This window comes from Callithrix jacchus, chromosome 15, assembly GCF_049354715.1.
Source record: "Callithrix jacchus isolate 240 chromosome 15, calJac240_pri, whole genome shotgun sequence".
Taxonomy (NCBI): Eukaryota; Metazoa; Chordata; class Mammalia; order Primates; family Cebidae; genus Callithrix; species Callithrix jacchus.
Genome location: NC_133516.1, coordinates 96,612,241 through 96,634,071, shown reverse-complemented (window position 1 = coordinate 96,634,071; position 21,831 = coordinate 96,612,241). Strand labels below are relative to the sequence as shown.

General features: G+C 38.5%; 1 protein-coding gene and 1 pseudogene across 3 annotated transcripts in view; both read right to left on the bottom strand.

The window, feature by feature from the left end:
• Positions 1-1,321: 1,321 nt before the first annotated feature.
• The window catches only part of ALCAM (activated leukocyte cell adhesion molecule), a 209,504-nt gene continuing 188,994 nt past the window's right edge, over positions 1,322-21,831 (bottom strand). For both annotated transcript variants that reach the window (XM_054246126.2, XM_054246127.2), the window contains 2 exons: positions 6,293-6,404; positions 1,322-3,747 (listed from right to left, as the gene is read on the bottom strand). In XM_054246126.2, coding sequence (XP_054102101.1) covers positions 6,317-6,404 — 88 coding nt within the window. In that variant the 3' untranslated portion in view covers positions 1,322-3,747; positions 6,293-6,316. The remainder of the gene's footprint in view (positions 3,748-6,292; positions 6,405-21,831) is intronic.
• On the bottom strand, positions 6,351-13,725 carry LOC103788410 (transforming acidic coiled-coil-containing protein 3 pseudogene; annotated as a pseudogene). Its single transcript, XR_013527704.1, has one exon. The product of XR_013527704.1 is annotated as a transforming acidic coiled-coil-containing protein 3 pseudogene (transcript).

Below are 21,831 nucleotides of genomic sequence, written 5' to 3'. Positions count from 1 at the left end.
TATCTGGAATTGTGACAAAGTTATTTGCATTGTCTTCATCTTTAAAATAGGCATCACACCTCTCCTATCAGAGAAATTCAATGAAACATTATTTAAAACATGCACCAATACAATATCTGTCTCATCAAAGGCACTAAGTATTTGATAGCCTATGTGATGCTTAAAAATATGATGTGAAGGCCCAGTGTGGTGGCTAACGCCTGTAATCCCAGCACTTTGGGAGGCCGAGGCAGGCGTCCCAAGGTAAAGAGATCACAAGGTCAAGAGATCGATACCATGCAGGCCAACATGGTGAAACCCCATCTCTCCAAAAAATACAAAAAATTAGATGGGCATGGTGGTGCACATCTGTAGTTCCAGGTTTTCGGGAGGCTGAGGCAAAAGAATTGCTTGAACCCAGGAGACAGAGGTTGCAGTGAGCTGAGATCATGCCTCTTCACTCCAGCCTGGCGCCTGGTGACAGAGTGAGACTGTCTCAAAAAAAAAAAAAAATGATGTGGAATATATTATACATTCTAATAACATGTCTAATACGTTTAATCCAAATACTGCTGAAACATTATGCAATTTTGCCCTTTGGAATGATTTAAATATTTCAGAATAATCCTTTTATCAATGGTATAACCAGTTAATGTATTAATTAATGTTTTCTAATTTTACGTATTATGAAAAGGAGTATTCTTTAGAGAAACTTAGGGAACAACATAGGCTGGGGCAAGGATTCAGATCTGGTTTGATACCCAACTTATCTACTTTAAAGCTAAGTGCATTTGGGAATTATAAATTTCTCTAAACCTCAGGTTTTCAGCTGTTAAATGAGGGGGATATTTAGTACTATTTACAACTGTTAACTGTTAATGTATGAATGACCCTAGCACATAGTATGAGCTCAATAAACATTAATTTCCTTCTGTTATGGACACAGCTGGCCTTGCCTTATTTTGGAGGGAATACATTTCTTTGAAAGTTCAGGCCTGGGTAATTCAAATGACAATCTGAATAGAATGCTGTTGGCAGAAGTGAACAATTATGAAAATGTTTTCTTAAGGTCCTAGGACAGTTACATGGGAAACCCAAGAGTAGGTGTGATCCTATCATTGAAGACAGATGCATTCCAGAATCAATCACTGGTGAAATCTAGGGACTTGCTAAGGTAGCCCACCTGAGATAGTAGGAATGCATGGGGAATTTTATTTTTCTGTACTCCTTCTCCTGAAGGATGGAGAGTCACAGTGAGTTTTCCACTCTTTGATAAAGACAATCACGTTCCACACATGAACATTCTAATTTAGACAATAGTCAGACAGCTGTGAGAGACCTGTGAAGACGTATTTCAGTTTTATTATCTTTTAGGTATAGACGGGTATGTTAGGCCATTTCCACATACAATTCCTATAATCACATATAGGGAGTGAATCTTGAACCTGCAAAACCTGTTTCCCGTTGACAGAGTTAAGTTGGAGAGCCGAATCCTTAATCGTTGAGGATTTCGAATTCTTTTTCTTCTCAGCCTCTCTGTGCATGTGGCTGCCATTAAACAAGTAAGCTTTCCTCTTTATCCAGGCACTGATGCGATGATAATAAAGTTGTCTTTTTTTCCCGCCAAACTTTCTGCTTTCAGTCCAGAGCTCTTTCTCATGTTCTGCTCTCTAGGTTCTGACAGCTGTTTTGGACTCAATTAACCATTGCAAGTGGAAACCAAGAAACAATTGTAGCATAACCCTCTCTTTCTATTGTCATGTTGCTTCTTTCTGTGAATATATCTTAGAAGTTAGACTTTAAACCTTTGATCTCCCACACCAAAAGAAAAAAAATAATATTTATATGGAAGTAATTTTATTTTAGTGTTTGTGATTTATTGTGGAAAGCAGGTGTTTAAAAATTTTAGAATTTCTTTAACAAAATTCTAAAAAGAAAATAAAAAAGAAATCACAGTATTTACAGAGATAACAGAACGGCTTAGCCATGCAGAACAAATAACTTTGGTTTTTCCCCTTTTACTTTGGTTTAAATATTGACCAAGATGCAATTTTTTTTTCCTGCCAAATAAAACTTCAATAAAAGTTTGAGGCAAAATAACATATTTTCTTTTTCTCCCATAATATTTTACACAGCATTGAGTCTAAGAGTATTTTATGCATTTAATCCATACCAATGCACTACGGGAAGCTTTTATTAAACGGAGTCACTACTGCCCAGACAGGAAATGGTTTACAAATGTACAATAACATATGCTTCTAAATAACGCAGAAGTGGCAAAATATTATTCCTATTCTCATCTGAATTTGATTTTCGATTTATTTTTCATTGCCTTTAAATTTTTTATTTCACAAGTCTAAGAAACAGACACCAGTTTTCCTTTTCCTTTCAAAGAACATAGTTCTATACCTAGAAATCTGATGCTCATTTATCTTCCTGTTAAAGTTGTGTAAATCCTGGGAAATAAATGGCTGTGCACTGTTCTCCCAGAAACCAGGCTTCTGCTTGAAAGAGCAAAGTTTGAAAGTCTAGTCACAAGTAGCTCTTGGCCCATATCCAGTCTACTTCAAAAATTTCCATTTATACTATCACCCTAAAAATTTCCTCAAGCATAAAACATGTTTATAAAGTTACAAATTTGAATGTAACTAAAGATACATAGACATTTTATTATTACACTTTCATGTACTGCTTGATAAATTATGTATCAGTTAAAAACACTAAATTATCTCAAGGTGCATTCAATATCTGTAGGGTAGTTAACAAAAACACACACGAAAAAAATATATATTCTATATTCTGTGGAAAATAACACAGCTTCGATAATGATCACTGTTAAAAACTCCAATTCTGATTGATATCTTTTTAATCATGAAATAGGTATAATTTTAAGGCAGTGGAGAACCCAAAGGATTTTACACCAATTTGTAATTACAGTGATTTACATTGTGATCTATGAAAATGGGAATGTTGACCATGATTTTTCCAAACTGTTTCTCACACACTCTTCTGTTCTTTCTTTTTGACAGAAAATAATTTATTAGCAGGTGTCTATAGAGGTAAAGTGCTACCAAATTCTGTTTTATGTCTTTTTCAGAATAGGTAAAATTGTCAGTTTAGGAGTACTGTTATGTATGTGTGTCTGTATGCATCTGTGATTTATTTCTGAGAGTCTGCTGGTGGCACATCAAAGAATCGGCTCCTATGGTGCCTATCAGTCTGACTCTCAGCCTCCCCTCCCTTGTGATAAAAATAGTAGTTTTCGATTAGGGCAATGTGAGTGTCCCCAGTCTTCACAAGCTGCCACCTTTGGGTTTTAGGTGCTTGTGAGAAAGTTTGGGGGATTACTGATAGCAATCAGAATCAGAAATGTACCTGCTCAGATTATCCATATAAACAATTGAAATAAAAACATTATACATCAGATTAACAGCAACTCCCAGAACAAAGCTTACAGTGTATAAAAATAGCTACGTAAAAAATTTACATAAAAGGCAAACCAAAAAGAAAACCTCAGTGCAGACATTTACAGAAAAAAAAAATTGAACCGAACACAACATATGACCTATTATCATGGCTGCCAAAACTTGTTCTTACTGTTTGTAATTAAATTTCATTGTTTTACTTGAGATAATTCTCTAAAAGCCTGTGACAGCTTGGTAGAATGACCTGCTTAATACTCGAACCATGAATTGCTGTCACTGCCTTTGTTTATGTCTTAAATACAATCCACGTTCATGCTTCAATTGGTCTATATGATTTTTATCTCTGAAATGAAAAAAAAGCATAATTTAGATAAGCTGCCATGGCAATAATTTTTAAAAATCAATAGATAATTTTTACTGAAAGTAATTTAGTAAATTACTTTACAGGAGTGCCTTTTATAAAACTCCATTGTCCCCAAGCCCATCTATAATCTCAGACACTGCTGCATCCATTCTACAAATAATTTTTGGAATTATTCAGTTTTTATTTTGTAAAGAATGCTTAATTAATACTAATAACACAAGTTTTTTAAAGAAAATATTTCATTGCCTTTCTCTTTTGGTTGAAAATATAGCATTCCTTCAAATAACACTATTTTGTGGGATTTGTCTTCAAGAACAGTTTTTCATTGAGAAGTTACTCTATACAGTTTTGAGGAAAACAGTATTTAAAAATCTATGTTTACAAAGGACTGGGGAGAAGAACCCTAGAGAAGTACAAAAAACAAAGAAACAAAAAAAAGTCACGTGGAAATGCTGCATACTTGACCTCCAGTGAAATGTAAGATAGAGAAGCAATCCAGTTCTGATTTCTTTCACCCCATCAGTGTAAAATCCTGGCTTTCAGATTTTGAAAAACAAGCCTTATTTCAGTTATTCTATTGTTCTGTCCTGTGTGCATCCTTTTAAATACAATACTTTCCCATGCCCCATCCTTAGTATGGGATTAATTTGGATGAACCATTCAGATTGTTACTTGTGGTTTATTTATAATGAACCCGAGGTTTACTGTGGTGGTTGGGGCTTTTCAGATCATATTGGTAAGCTACAGTAACAGTTATTCTAAAAGACACATGAAATAGTCCAAATGGCTCTTCTATTTGCTTGGTTTAATGAACACAAATAAAAAGGAAAACCTCAAATTGCAAGTGGCAATGCCATGAAAACATACCCCGTTTTGAGATTGTCTTAAAAATCACACACATACAGCTATTTTATATATAAATATATATAACATATGTAACAGACATATGCCTCTACATATGTGCATATAGATGCACCGATACATATATACATATACACACGTATACTACCTATAAATGCATATGCATATACATATACACACATGCACAAGTTTGTTAGACTTTTCCTTAAAATGATTTGGGATATTGATTGTATAAATACACTCACACTTTTATTAAATTCCTAGATTAAAATTTTTAATTTTTTAATTTTTATGTTTTGAGACAGAATCTCATTCTGTCACCAAGATTGGAGTGCAGTGGTGCCATCTTGGCTCACTGCAATCCCCACCTGCTGGGTTCAAGTGATTCTCCTGCCTCAGCCACCTGAGTAGCTAGGATTATAGGTGCCTGCCACTAAGCCCAGCTAATTTTGTATTTTTAGTAGAGATGCAGGGTTTCGCCACGTTGGCCAGACTGGTCTCAAACTCCTGGCCTTCAGTGATCCACCTGCTTCAGCCTACCAAAGTGTTGGGATTACAGGCGTGAGCCACCACACGAGGCCTAAAATTTTTATATTTTAAAATTATTTTCATAATTGTTTCTTTAAAATAAATTTAAGGTGTTAGAAGCTGTTCTTATTGAACCTAAACACCAAGTCAAAAAATAAAGCTGCTTTGCATTCAAAATTTTTGCATTAAAATATAAAATGCTAATTAAATGTTAACATCTCATAGTTGGTTTTTATTATTCAGAGGATAATGACAATTTTGAGGAGGGAGTGGGGGAGACTTGTAAGTTTCCATTCTTCCAGAAACACTTTCTGAGTCACAAAAGTTTCTTTTGAAAAGCTCTCTTCCTGTTTTGAGAGGATGTGGAAACAGGAATGCTTTTACGCTATTGGTGGGAGTGTAAATTAGTTCAACCATTGTGGAAGACAGTGTAGCGACCCCTCAAGGATATAGAACCAGAAATACCATTTGACCCAGCAATCCCATTACTGGGTATAACATAAACCCAATATTGCTGTGAATTTATAAACCCGGGGAATTATAAATCATTCTACTATAAAGGCCCATGCACACAAATGTTTATTGCAGCACCATTCACAGTAGCAAAGGCTTGGAACCAATGCCAATGCCCATCAATGACAGACTGGATAAAGAAAAGACGACACATAAAAAAGGATGAGTTCATGTCCTTTGCAGGGACATGAATGAAACTAGAAACCATCATTCTCAGCAAACTAACACAAGAATAGAAAACCAAACACCACATATTCTCACTCATGGGTGGGTGGTGAACAATGAGAACACATGGACACAAGGAGGGGAACATCACATACCGGGGCCTGTCGGGGGGTGGGGGGCTAGGGGAGGAATAGCATTAGGATAAATGTCTATTGTAGATGACAGGTTGATGGGTGCAGCAAACCACCATGGTACATGTATACTTTTGTAACAAACTTGCACATTCTGCACATGTATCCCAGAACTTAAAGTATAATAATAACATAAAAAAAGGAGAACCATCTTCCTGTTTTGAAAGCTGTAATTATGGAGCATCTTAACATAAAACTTTTCATCTTTAAGGATGTTTCCTACTTTTCAGGGAATTATTTCTATGAACCCCATACAGACTGCTCACCTGGACAACTAGAACAGTTCTCTCTTAGGCTTCAGTTTTGTGATTGTTTTCTTCTAACTTTTTGTTTTCTTCCATATTACCGAGGTCCTTGTTTACATGTTTTGATGCAGTCCTGTAAGAGATTAAATAAACTTCATTACACTGACACATACATGTTCACCTTTTATAATCAAGATTTGAATTAATGAGTCTTTGAAAAGCAAATGTTTTACAGCAAACTGGTAGGCAAAAATTTCCACATCTGTGAGCCTTGACTGATAACAAAGCACATTCTAGTGAAATCAGCTTGGTGATGGGTTGCAGCAAATGTATGCTAAGAGAAAAAAATCAATTATTTTGAACACAGACTATACGACACCTTGATGCATCATGTTTTTAGCTAGGCTATTTTTCTCTCCACTTTCTTTGAAGTAACTAATGATTTGATAGTGTAAATTTTCATTCTAAGCCAATTTTCTGCCAAAAAAAATTCTTAGGACATTTCACTGAGGACTTTTCCCTTTTGATATTCCCTATAATGTATCCCAGTTGAACCAACTCCCTATGTCTATCTTTATGGATTCTGTTTTACTGAATACATAAAATACAAGATTATTGAGATCAAGTTTATGATAGAACATGGACAACAGAAGCTACAGCAACACTAACATGGCTAGTTCTCAAATTGTGGTCCCCAGACCAGCAGTATCAGCATCTCCTGTGAACTTGAGAGAAATGCAGATTCTTGGGGCTGACACCAGAACTACAGAAACAGAAACTGTGGGGATGAGACCTGTGATGTCTGTTAAACAACTCCTCCTGGTGATCCCACTGCTTGCCACAGTTTAAAACCAATGCCTTAATGGCTACTTTGATTACACATGCCTAGACTCTATTCTTTAAGAAATGAAATCAGGTTTTCTTAATTACACAATTAAGGTTTTGTAGGTAACTAGGAGAAAGCAGCACAAATGGTAGCTGTATATCCAAGAGTGGATCACTCCCTTCTTCCCTCCCTTCCTTCCTTCCCTCCTTCCTTCCTTCCTTCCTTTCCTCCCAGCATCCAGAATAAGAGACAACTGCAGACATTATATACCCTTGCAGTCAATTCCTGCCCAAAAGCTGCTACCAACCTGAATTCTCACATAATAGCTTTACCTGCAATGGTAATTTGTATGTAAATGGAATCATCTCACCTGTATTTGTTTGTGTTTGCCTTTTATTTAAACTCAACCTTAAGTTTGGGACATTCATATATAATGGTGCCTATGATTATAGATTGTTCATTCTCATTGGTCTATAGGATGTCATAGAGTGAATAAGCCAAAATTTATTTATATATTTTACTAGTGATTGCTATTCTTGTTCTTTCTTCCTTCTGGAATTTCAATTTTATACATAATTTAGACATTGTGTGTGTGTCTACATGCTCTTGTTTGTCGTGGCTATTCTTTTTCCTCTCAGTGCTTCAATCTGGGTGTTTTCTGTTGATGTGTATTCCAGTTTCCTTCTCCTGGGCTCTGCTGTGGCCCATCTGTGTTAGATTCATCCATTGAAAACTTAGTGTTTAATATAATGTGTTTCAGTTCCAAAATGTCAATTTTATCCTTAATCAAGTTGACATTTTGGAACTGAAAGATATAATTCTTTTTCTCTTTTCAATTATTGCATTTCAATTCTCTATTCCTCTATTCCTTTTATCTCTTTTGAGCATCTTTTCTTACACATTTTCTTTCTTTCTTTTTTTTTTTTTTTTTGAGACGGAGTTTCACTCTTGTTACCCAGGCTGGAGTGCAATGGCACGATCTCGGCTCACCGCAACCTCCGCCCCCTGGGTTCAGGCAATTCTCCTGCCTCAGCCTCCTGAGTAGCTGGGATTACAGGCACGCACCACCGTGCCCAGCTAATTTTTTTGTAATTTTTAGTAGAGATGGGGTTTCACCATGTTAACCAGGATGGTCTCGATCTGTTGACCTTGTGATCCACCCGCCTAGGCCTCCCAAAGTGCTGGGATTACAGGCTTGAGCCACCGTGCCTGGCCACACATTTTCTTATATGTTATTTATAGTTATTTTCATTGCCTTATCTATTAATATGGAAATAATTCAAATAATTACAGTATTCAAATAATTAAGACAGACATGAAATACAAACTGGAAAATTAACCATCACAAGGGCAATTTGTGATGTAGAGCAATTAGCTGGTAATCTAATTGTCTGCTAGGAAAATAACTAATATCCTTTAGAAAAAATAACAGAAATTATAATCAAAACATATCACCCACAAAATCCATTATAATAAAAACCATTATATAATAAAATCCATTATATAATAATACATACACAGAATAGAAAAATGTAACACAAAATCCAGAGAAGGTCTTTAGGTGACACAGATTTACAGATTTTGGAATTAGTAGGCTAGAATTCTAAATCAATTATTATATTACCCACTCAATGGCTTAAAGGAAAGGACAGGAACAATGAGAGAGCAGATGGAAATATCAGTACCAAAAAATCTGAACAAAAATAATTCTGTGACTGAAAACTAGAATATTTATATTGAACAATTCACTAAATGCTCTTAACATCATATTGGAAGTGGCCTAAGAATATGTTAGTGAACCTAAGGACACAAATATAACTTACAGATTTTGGAAAACAGAGAGAAAGAAAACAGTAAAAAAGTGAGGAGATGGTGGAGTCCAGGGCAGTGGACAAAAAAAAACGTGAGTAGATCTTCAGTGGCCTGTGAGATGATATTGAGCAGGCTAACATATGCTAACATACGTGTATTTGGAGTCAAATAGAAGAGAAAGAGAATGGAGCAAAAATATATTTGAATAAACAATGAGAAAATTTCCCGGATTTGATGAAGTCCATCAACCTGAAGATCCAAAATGCTCAGAAATCCTGAAGGAGGCAATGCAAAAAGAAAAACACATTCGAGTACATCATAGACATGCTAACCAAAAGCAAATACAAAAAGAAATATTTGAAAGTGCCACAGAAAATTTGTTCAGGAGAACAATAATATAAATAACGGCTAATGTCTCATCAGAAAAAAATGCACACCAGAGACAATTAAACATTTTTAAAATGCCAAAAGAAAAAAGTTTCAACCCAAAATTCTGTTATCAGTGAAAAGATCCTTCACTTAAAGGCAAAAGAAAGACATATTAAATGAAATGAAAAGAATGTAGAAAAAAGTATTACCAGCAGACCTTTTCTAAAGGAAGTACTAAAGGAAATTTTTTGAAGGGAAATAACACCAGATGGGAACTCAGATATTTAAGAAAGAATAAAAAAATACAGATTGTATATATGTAAAAAACTTTAAAATACAACTAACAGTTTAATATATATGCTTTATATGCATATATTTGTAAAACATAGTTTATAATATATGCAGATGAAATAGATGTGACAATAAAAGCAATAAAGATAGAGGAAGTTAAATGGAATTATGTTTCAAAAATCTTTGATTTTTTACATGAGTAGATTGTTTTGAGTTCTTATTGTAATCCTTATAGCAAGCACAGGGAAAGAACACAGAGAGGTATAGTTAAAAGGGCAGTAGAGGTATTAAAATGTAATAATAAAACCTAATTGAGTAATTCAAAAGAAGGCAGGATGGAGGGACAGAGAATACCTAGAAAACAGAGAGATGATGGTCTTACATATAATCAATAATTAAATATAACTTGGTAAACTCTTCCAATTAAAAGACAAAGACTGTCAAACTGTACAAAGTAAACAAGACTCTATAAAATGCTCTACATCAGAGGTTGACAAACGTTTTTGAAAGGTTAAGACTTGTAAATACTTAAAGCTTGTAGGCCATATGGCTCTTGTTGCAACTGTTTTTAATTCTGCCATTATAGCATGAAAACAAAACATGCTACATATGAAGACATGGGCAGAACTGTGTTGTAATAGAACTTTATAAAATTAACCATTGAAGTTTAATGATTAGGGAGAAATACATAAATATGCATCTATATTGGATAATTTGATATCACTTTCTCAGTAATTGATAAGACCATTATACCAACATTTAACATGTACGATCATGATGAAGTAAATAGTACAGTTGTCCCTTGGTATCCACAGTGGACTGGTTCCAGGACCTCTCTTGGATACCAAAATCCACAGATGTTCCAGTTGCTTCACTGGGCTGGCTCTCTTGCCATAAACATGTATTTTTAAGAAAAAAAATAAAAGAACAAGTATTTTCTGTCATTGGATGACAGGTAGCAAAGTATTATAATTTCTAAGAGAAAAGACACAAGCTGAACTCAATGACAGCATTTTTCTGGTGGTGCCAAAAATGAGGACCCAAGAGTTTTCACTGAGTTGAGGAGGCAGAGATAAGTACTTGGCTGGAAGAAGATGATGAAAATTGCAGGAAAGAGGAAGAGTTATGCAGAGAAAAGAGCATGAGAAATTTACATAAGCATTCCTTTGATTCTTTCTCCAAGTACTAATTTGGATACATCATCCTAATCTAGTTTAAAACCAAGTTTCAAAATAATTAAGCTGATCTATAAGTAACTTGGCCAGCTGCGAAACAAAATTCAACACAATATAACATCCAAATTTCCAACATCCAAACAAAAATTATTAAACATACAAAGAAATAGAACAATGTGACCTATAATTAGGAGGAAAAAAAATAATAAAACCCTACAAATAATTGAGTTAGTTGGCAAGGATTGTAAAATAGGAATTACAGAAGTTTATAAGAATTTAAGGAAATCAGTATAATAATAGAAAGAGAAGACTGAAAATAAACCTTTAGAACTGAGAAACACAGATCAGAAAATTCCATGTATGGGGTTACTGGAAGATCAGACATTGCAACTGAAATAAAATCAGTGACAATTAAATAGTAGACATGGAAATTATGCAGTATGAATAAAAAAGCAAAGGCAATACAAATTGAGACAGTGATCTGTGGGATAACGGCAGTCTAATACATGTATACTGGGAGTCTGATGAAGAAAGAAGGATAAACATACACAAAAATTGCTGAAAAATTTTTTTTACATTGAAAGGAAACTTTAGTCATCTTTTCAAAGCAATCTAGTTTTAAGACAGAAAAAAGAAAATGACGCCTAAGAGAATTGGACAATACGGCGCGACAGACAGACATAGAGGAGGGGCTGCAGCTCTGGGTCAGATCTTCGCCATCTTGGAGATGAGGTGGTCACAGACCCTGGTCAGCTCCTCGTTCTCTTTAGTCTTCTCCAGGTCCTCTCCAGCGACTGGACCTGCATCTGCTCCTTCCAAGGCTGGCCTGGAGGGCCTTGCTCCGGACCTGGGCGATCTCCTCGTTTGCCAGCTGCAGGTTCTCCTCAGTGTGGGCCTTCAGGGCCTGGTACCTCTGGCCTGCCTGGGTGATCTCGCCAGGTAATCCTCCACACACTTCTTCAGTGACTCTTCGTTCTTGCGATAGCCCTCAATCACCTCCTTCTGTTTCTCAAAGCGTTTGAAGAGGTCAGAGAAGGACTTCTCCATGGAGCTCAGATCTGCAGTCAGCTGGTCTTTTTCTTTTAGAACTTTCTGGATGTCAGCTTTGGCAAGTTCCTTCTGTTTCTGAACCTCCTCCATGACCTGGTGTGTGACCTCCTCGAACCTGGTGCCCCAGGTGCTTCCTGTGGAGCTCGTCACACCTGCCCCTCAGCTCCCTGTTCTCCTGAGTCGCCTTTACTGCCGCGTCCAGGTCCTTCTGGCTGTACTGCAGCAGGCCCACTATAGGCCCAGTGGACAGGGGTGGGTCCCCAGGCGCGGGGACACCTGGGGGTGCGTCTGGCACCGGAGCATCCAATGCTCCCAAGAAATCCAACTCCGCAAGCGTGGCTTCCCGCGGACTTCCTGAGGGAGGCTCCTCCACACCGTGCGTGCTGCTGGTCTCCGTGGCCACGGGCCCTGGTCTTTGAGGACTGTCCCTCAGGAGAGGTGGAACTTGAGGTATAAGGACTGCTTCCTCAAGGCCGACTCCTTAAACGAGGGAGCTCCAAACTGCTCCCGGTAATCCACCTCCGCCCCTGTGCCTGGAACCTCAGCGGGGTCTCTGGAGCTCTCCTCCCTCAGCTCCAAGGCAGGCTGCCCCTGCTGATGGGTGGGTACTGGCTCACTGTCCGGACAGCCTGTGGGAAGCGAGGTGCCAGCAGAGTTCGAGGCTCTCTCCTTGCTCTCTGCTCCTGGGGTCTCAGCTGCCAACTGTTCCAAAGGTGTGTCCTCTGCTAAGGCTGAAAGCAGCTGCTGGCTCAGATGGGAGCTCGGCTCCCCCGTGGGACTCCGCGGTTCAGCCGCCAGCCGGCCCAGCCTGGACTTGGGGCTTTCCGGGGGCTGGGCTTCTCTGCAGCCAGACTTGGTGCCACCTCCGAACGGGGTAAAGTTTGGGTGTTTCAGCTTGTCCCAGTCGAGGTGGAAAGAGCCGTGAGAAGCCAGCTCCAGGGGCTCCTCTCCTCCTCCACTCCCACCGTCCTCTTCCAACACTCGCGGGGCCTGCTGCTGCCTTGCCGCCACTCTCCTCAAGGGAGGCTTGAGGCCAGATCTCTCCCCCCGTCTTTTTGGTGGAGGTGCCCTTTTGCCGGTGGCGCCATCGGAGAAATCAAATTCAAGTTTTATGGGCCCGGTCCTCGAGGAACTAGCCATCTGACCAGAAGCCGCTTCCTCCAGAGGACTCGGGGTTGGGGCTGTGCTCCCAGTAGCAGAGGTGTGCGCACAGGTAAGGGTCTGCGTGCCACATGCTGGCATGGGGGCGCCCACACTCATGGGGCAGCCCTGGGCCTCGCCAGGCTGACCCCCCAGGGGCGCTCCTCTGAGTGCTTCCTCAGGGATCACGCCAGGAGGCCAAGTGGCCACTGCTGTGGGCGCAGAGACCCCACCAGGCCTGCATTCCTCCTCGGCTCTGTGCGGAGGCTCCGCTCTGTGCTGGGACTCCGTCCTGGGAGGGTCTTCTAGGGGCTCAGAGGTGGGTGTCATTCTCTTGTCTAAGGAATAAGAACTAACGTTTTCCCCAAGGCTTGCCCAGGGCTGCCAGACAGTTTTCCTGGAGACACCATTTGGTTTTCAGAACTTCCTGGGCTCTGGGGAGAGCTTGGGCAGTCCAGGTCAGCTAGGGCGCCCGGGCCAGGCTCGCCGGAGCTACCACCCCCAAAGGTTGGGCCTGCATCCCCCAGGGGGTCGGCGTCACCCTCCACTGGTTTCTGGGTAATTCCATGAGTAGTTTTGGCATCCACTGCCTTGATGAGCTGTTGGTTCTCCTTCTGTGTCCATCCCGGGTGAGAGTTTTGGCTTATCCTGAGCCAAAGGAGCCTCGAGTTTGCTGGCTATGCTAGGACTTAGAATCCTGTGCGTCTGTGGATCCCGAACAGGCATCTGAAAAGTCACCTTCATAGCTTTGGCCAGGTTCTTGGGTGGCACATTTTCTTTCTGTGACTCACAAGGAACAGACGATCTTCTGGTAACGTCCAGTGGCGAAAACAGGAAGTCGCAGTTTTCTGTACTTTTTTCACTGCTGACATTTTTGCTGTGAAGACTTGCAGACTCATTCTGGTGATGGTGGACACCTGGGAGGCTGTGATTTGAAGAGCAAAGTTGGGGAGGGTCCTGGAGAAGAAGGAGGGGGCAGCCGGGGCAGGTCAGTGCTGTGGCTTGAGAAGCCCACTGTGGTGCTCTGTGTGGGTGGGGAGGGAAGCAAGGAAACCACAGGCTTCTGCAGCCTGAGGCAGAGAGGCCAGACCAGACCCGAGCCTGGCCCCTGGCACAAATGGGACTTCCAGATGACGCTTAGGTTTTTGGCCTGAACAACGGGGTACTGGGCAGGGGAAGGGGTGCTGGATCGCTGCGGGACCCGCAAGCCTGGAAATCAGGGAGAAAGTGACTCGGAGGGAGCCTTTCGACGGCCTGGAGGAGCGTGGAAGAGCAGGCAGGGCTTTTACTGACTGTGGAGCCACTGGGGGTGGGGGGGCTCTGGGAGTGCTGGGTGCTGGGTGTGGTGCTTTCATTTTACTCCTAAGCACAGAGGGCTGAGGCGCGGAGGAGGGTGCAGCGGGGCTGCGGCTGCGGCTGCGGGGAAGCGGTCGGGGCCCCTGCTGAAATTTTTTACAAATTTTCAAAAGCAGTGAAAAATAATATCCAATTACTTCTTTTTTTCTCCAGAGATGGGGTCTTGCTATGTTGCCCAGGCTGGAGTGCAGTGGTACAATTATAGCTCACTGCAGCCTTGGACGCCTGGACGCTAATTTTTTTTTCTTTCTAGACAGAGTCTTGCTCTGTGGCCAGGCTGGAGTGCAGTGATGCAATCTCGGCTCACTGCAACCTCTGCCTCCCGGGTTCAAGCGATTCCCGTGTCTCAGCCTCCTGCATAGCTGGGATCACAGGCGTGTGGCACCATGCCTGGCTACGTTTTGTATTTTTAGCAGGGACAGGGTTTTGCCATGTTGGGCAGGCTTGTTTCAAACTCCTGGCATCAAGCAATCTGCCCGCCTCAGCCTCCCAAAGTGGTGGGATTACAAATGTGATCCACCTGCCCGGCTGATCCACCTGCGTTGCTAGGACTACAGGTGTGCATTATCACACCTGGCTAAAATCCAATGACTCCTCATTAAAAACAAGACAAGCTAGAAGGCAATGGGACATCTGTAAGGTCCTCAATATTCTAGTAAGAAGTATCAACGTAGAAGTCTGCACCCATGAAAATATCAAACAAAATTAAAAATGAAATAAGAACATTATCATAAAAACAAAATCTCTGAGAATTTATTGGTGGTAGACATACATTCCCAGTAATGTTAAAGGAGGTTTTTCAGAATGAAACAAAGTGATATCAGACAAAAGCTCAGATTTATTAAAAATAAGTAGAGTGCTGGAAGGAGTAAATAAGTAGATACAAAAGAAAGTTTTCCTATAGTTTTAAACTTTTAAAACAGATAATAGACCGCAGAGCATAAACCAACGGCTGCGTTGTGAGGCTTAGTACTTAGAAGTAAGATAAATAACAGCAGTAGTAAAAAAATACTTGAAGGGAAAATGGAAGTGTATGCTTATTACCTTCTAATATCACATGTGAAGTGAATTTGTAGAATTTGAAAAAAGTCAGTAGGGGTGAGAAGATTTAAACAAACTATTATTTGCCTTAACCTAATTGATAATTACAGAACACTAAACCCAAAAACCTCCAACAAGTCTTTTTTTTTTTTTCAAGTGTCTATGGAGTATATTCACAAGGAAAAACTGCATACTAGGTCAAAAAATAAATTGCAATGTACTTCCAAAGACTAAAAGATTATGTAGTAGGTTGTATTGACAAAAAAGAATTAAATGAGAAATATTTGGATTTTAATGCAGTTCGGGTCACTTGACTTCAAGGAAGAAACCACAGGGAAACATAAACTGAATGAATAAGGAAGCACAACATGCCAATGTTTGTGGAATACAGGTAAGAGTGCTGAGAGAATTTATAATTTCAGTGCTTGTCTTATAAAAGAAGAAGAAAAAAATCAAAATTTTTATTTCAAGAAATGAGAGAAAGGAGAGGAAGTGAAATTCTAAATAACAAAAAAGTAGTAATGATAAGAGCAAAATAATAAAAATATGCACTAGAGATAAAAAGCAAAGCAAAAAGTTATTCGAGGTCATTATGAAAATTGATAACACCCTATAAAGACTGAGAAACAGAAAAATAAATTAGCAATATTAGAAAACAAAAAAGTGTTATCACTATAGAACTTATATGGATAAAAAGGATAAAGGAATTCTGCAGACTTTTTTTTTTTTTTCAAACATGTCAATAATTTAAATGAAGTGGATAAACTCTTGAGCAACCTGTCAAAATTTATTCAGAAAGAAGCAACTCTGTATCTATAAATTGAAATCATACATTTTGTTTTGAAGCAAGTTCTCATGAAGAAAACTAAAGGTCCAGTTACTTTCATTATTGAATTCTATGATTTACTGAATTAACCAATTCAGAAAAAGAAGACGATGGGACTCTTTTATCAATCCTTTTTATAAGATCCACATTACTGTAGTACCAAAACTTGATGGTGATAAGAAAATTACAGATTAATATTCCTCGTGAACATAGACAAAATAATTGTTAATAGAATGTTAGTAAATAGTATCCATCAATATGTAAAAATTATGATAGATCATAATAGATTCAGAAGATATATTTCAAGAATGCAAGACTGGCTTACCATTCAACAATCAATGAATGTAATTTACCATATTATCAGGGTAAACAACATGATTTTTTAAATAGATATGAAAAGAACATTTGAGAAAAATTCAACAATGATTTGTGAAGAACTAATGGTAATCTATGACTATTAAAGAAGTCGTTTAACATGATAAAGGAGACTTTGTAGTAAATAATTTGGCTTCATCTAAAGAGAGATCTGACCTTTGTTTTTAGTTTCTGGGAGGCAACATCTAAACAGTTGGAATTTTCTGAGTTGTACAGGTTTTCTTATCTATGTTGACCCCTTAAATTACACCTGATAGTTTATGCTACTGACATGTCTCAGGGCAGGGCCTTCTACTCATTAGTCTTAGGGTGAGGTATAATGACACCAGAAAGACCAACCGTAGTTGAAGGAGGGAACTTTGAGCTATGTGATATCAGTTTAACCTCAGGAGGAGACAGGCTGGAGGTTAAGTTCAGCCAATTAATCATGCTTATGTAACAATGCCTAGTAAAACTCTGGACACTGAAGTTTGGATGAGCCTTTCAGGTTGGCCATACTCCATGCTTTTGTCACACATCAGTCAATGCTGGTAGAATAACGTATCCCTGAGGACTATGGAAACTTCACATTTGGAATCTTCTTAGACTCTGCCCTATTTGTTCTTCCTTTGGCTGATTTTTAATATAATATTTTCTTGTAATAAATATAACAAGGAATATAATAGATTTTAGTAAGTTCTGTGAATCTTTCTAGCGAATTATCAAACCTGTAGACTGTTTTGGAAAACTAAACCTTGCATTTGGTGTCAGAAGTAAGGCGACTTTGTGGGTACTCTTCCCTCTTACTCTGTGGTTAGACTGTAACTCCTTGCAGTTGGAATTCCTGGGCAGACTAGGTAATCTGGAGGACTATACCCTTAACTCTGAGTTTGACTAACTCTGGGTAGGGATATACAGCTAACATCATACATAACAGTAACTATTGAGCAATTTCCCCTCTAAGGTTGGAAACATGCAAAGGTAACCCTTCTGAATATTTCTATTCAGCACTGTACTGGAGGTGCCTATGAGTGCAAAAAATCAGGCAAAAGAAATAAATGGTACACAGAGTAGAAGGGAAGAGGTAAAATTATCCCCATTTTCACATGCAATCATTGTTTACATAGGAATCCACATAACAATTAATATAACAAACAAGGTAATTTAATAAGATGGTAGCATATATTTCAACATAAAAAATTAATCATATTTTCACATACTAGTAAGAAGAGTTTGAAACATTACAGAATTGTGTTTATATTAGCTGCAAAATGCATAAGCATACAGTGGCAAACTTTTAAAGATACAAAAGTTCATAAAAATGTCTACATTTAAAATTTGAAATATTACTAAGAAAAAAATTGAAAAGAGCCAAGTAAATGAAGAGACATATGATCATGGATTTGAAAACCAAACATTAGTAAGTTGTCAAATCCACCCAAATTCATTTGTACATTAAAAGCAATGCTAATTCCACAAAACATTTTTTTGTGGCATAGAAATTAGCAAGTTGCTAAGATTTATATGAAAACGCAAGGAAATAAGATCTCTAAAACAACCAGAAGATCATCACAGTTGAAAGTCTCACACTGTTATGGCAAAATAAGTTTTAACAAATGTGTAAAGGCTCAAAGAAAAGCCTTTTAACAAAGTGCTGGAATGGCCTGATAAACAGATATAGCAAAGGCAAAAACCAAACAAAATCCCACCTTTATGTCATACTAGACACAAAATTTTAGATAGATCATGCCCTTAAATGTAAAAGTTTAAAAGTTTCTAGGAAATATCATAGGAAAATACCTTTGCCACTTTGGAATAAGCAAAGATTTCATATAGTAGACACAGTGAGCACTAACATAATAGGAAAAATTGATATGCTGTTCTTCATCAAAAGGAATCATTTCTGCTTATCAAAAGGCAGTATTAAGGGAAAATCTGGCTACAGACTAGGAAAAATGTTCCCAACATATCTATGTCAAAGGATTTTAATACAAAATATGTTAAAAACTCTTACAAATCAATTACAAAAAGACAAATCACAGACCAATAAAATCACAGACACAAGATTTGAATAGTCACTTCAAAAGGAAGATATAAGATAGCCAATACATCTTAAAATTTTTAGATCTCAAGGAAATGCAAGTTAAAACCAAAACTAGTTGTTAATTCACACCTCCTAGAATGGCTAAAATTCAACAGAATAACACTGAATTTAGGCTAGGATGCAAAGGAACTAAAACTCTTATGGGCGACTGGTGGGAATTGTAAGCAGGATGACTATTTTGGAAATCTGCATGGCAGTTTCTCATAAACAAATGTCTCTTGGAAGATCAAGCAATTCCACTCTTAGGTTTTTACCCAAGAGAATAGAAACATATGGCCACAAAACACATTTTTATAAAAATGTCTTATTTTAGCCATAGTATTCAGAATAGCCCAAACTGGAAACTATCCAAATGTCCAAAAAGTGAATGCATTTTAAAGATGTGGTATATTCTAATGGTTAAACACTATCAGCAATATAAACAAAAAGAAGGCACTAATATATAAATAAATCTCAAAAACATGTTAAGAGAAAGAAGCACAATATAAAAGAGTACATTTTCTCCAATTCCATTTGTATGAATTTCAAGATTAGGCAAACAACCTCTGGTCATAACAATTAGCACAGTGGTTTCCTAAGAAGACAGGGATGATGGGGCTGGACAGGAAAGAAGTCGAAGGGAACTTTCTAGGGTGATGTAATGCTCTCTATCTTGACTGGAGTAGACACTGCTATATACTGAATGTTTGTGCCCCCCTGAAATCGATATGATCATCACATGATTAGATTGTAAAGGTGGAGCCCTTATGAATGAGATTAGTGCCCTCATAAAAGGGACTTTGGAGACCTCTCTTGCCTCCTGCCATCATGTGAAGTTACAAGAAAGCGCCTCTATGAGTGAGAACGTGGGTCCTTACCAGACACTAGATCTGCTGGTGTCTTTATCTTGAAATTTCCAGTCTCCAGAACTGTGAGAAATAAATTTCTGTTTTTGTTTTTTTTTAAAGCCATCCAGTTTATAGTATTTTGTTACAGTAGCCATAAACTGGGTGGCTTTAAAATATATGTATATTACATGTACATATGTATTTTATAATTTATAAAATATAAATTATGATGGTTATTAAAATTTTCCACATCAGTGCCTCTTTTTAACAACCTTAAACATGAGAGAAAATTTAAATTACAGAATCACAGCAAGTTAACGTGGGAAGAAGTCCTAAAGGTGACTCTCTTGTCTAAGCTATAAGGTAGAGAGGAGTCTTGGCCTAGGAGTCTGCAGGCATGGGTTTTGTTTTGTTTGTTTGTTTTTGAGACAGAGTTTGCTCTGTCAGCCAGGCTGGAGTGCAGTGGCATGGTCTTGGCTCATTGCCACCTCTGCCTTCTGGTTTCAAGTGATTCTCCTGCCTCAGCCTCCAGAGCAGCTGGGATTACAGGTGCCCACCACGAAGCCTGGTTAATTTTTGTATTTTTAGTAGAGACAGGGTTTCACCATGTTGGCCAGGCTGGTCTCAAACTCCTGAAGCCTGGGGTTTTATCCTTATATGTTAAGTCTGACCTGCTAAACATGCTATGTTCATCTATAAATAGGGGAAACAACAGGATTTCCTTGTAGAGCTGGTGTGAGGATAAATGTGATAGTATATGTGAAAGCAGCTGGCAGGTTACATGCGGGGACTCACCAAATTGAAGGTAAGTCAGGGAGCTAATGGCCAAGGCCATAAAGCTACTGAGTAGTGGAAAGGAGTTTAAATCTAAGTTTCAACTCCTCATTCTGTATAATTCCCTTAAGTGTAGTAGGGCCTTTAAAGGATGAAAGTTACTTGCAAATAGCTTTTCAGAAGATTTAAAACATTTTTTAGTGAGATTTTCCCAAAATTATGTACTTATTTTGAAATCTCAAAAGGAGGCAGGAGGCTGCTTTGGGTATGCTTCCTAAGTATGCCTTTAATTGAACAATAGCACAGTTAGAGAGCATGGAGAAGGTAGGAAAAGTGAAGGGGATGACAGTGGTAGGTACAACCAGCAAATCACAATCTGGTTGGTATCATTTGGAAAAGTACAACAAAATACTACAAAAGGATTTTATATTTAGAAAACCAGTGCAATGCTCATTTAAAATAGCTCATACATAAAAGAGTATATGAGATTTTAGATTTTCCAACAGACTTTTCAGTTTGTGTAACAAATTGAAAATTCTCTTAGAGGGGGTGTGAGGAATCCTTATTTCTTCCTAGTTAGAGATGTGTTTTCTGTGAGCATGCCTGCCTCACAGAAGGTACCACAGCTGTTGGTATTTAGGACTGGCATCTCGGCAGTGTAGAGTTACCACTTCTAGCAAACTGGCCATTGGTACCTGTGCCGGTAGTTAGGGTCATGCCCAGGTGTATGGTTATTTTTTCCCCTTCTTTGGTCACAGCTCAGTAGAAGGAGTCTCCCCTTGGGCCAAGTTTAATGAAAAACTAGAGGAGAGCAGGGCATTAATCCCCATTGAGAGTTGTTAGCAATTTCTTGATTGAAGAAGGAAATAGAGAAGGATAAATAGTTGGTCTTATTACTACAACTTTCAATTTATTAACCTTAAAATTCTAAGGCTCTACAAACAAATTCCTCACTAAAATTTTATATCTTTAGACTTTCTAAGACACTACAGAGAAATAGGGAATGCATGCATCCTCAGTGAACACAGAAAATGGCTTAGCATCTTTGTCAACAGTGAATATGACAACCATTAGGTAAAAGGCTGGGGGATCAAAATGAATGCAACAATACTGAATATGCAGGAAAACAGATGCCAGCTGAATGCACCCAGCATCACAGCTGAAAATATTTCCTTAGTGTAGATGATAGGACACACACAGCCTGGCTCATGGCAGAGAACTGGACTCCTTCACCTTTAGAAATGACATTTAAAACAAATGTGATTTTTTTAAAAGCTAAAATGAAATGAATATATCAGAGGAAATTCTGAAATATGAACATATTATATTTTAATGCAAGCCCTGTTTTGCTTGTGAAAAATTACAGGTCACATGCAGTACAGTAGAAGAGGGGAGGGCCATGGATGGTGCTGTTCTGTGAATGGTGACCCTGTGATTGACTAGGTGGAGACTTTGGGATTTCCACATTATTTTATTTCCTGTCAGGTGCCTTCTATTATTTATGGTTTGATAAGATAGTGAGGCATTTTCTTTTCTTCCTTCTGGCAGCTTGCCAGGTCATGGGTAGAGAAGAAAGCGAGGTCAACGTTTGCATTAGTCTGACTTCTCATACAAA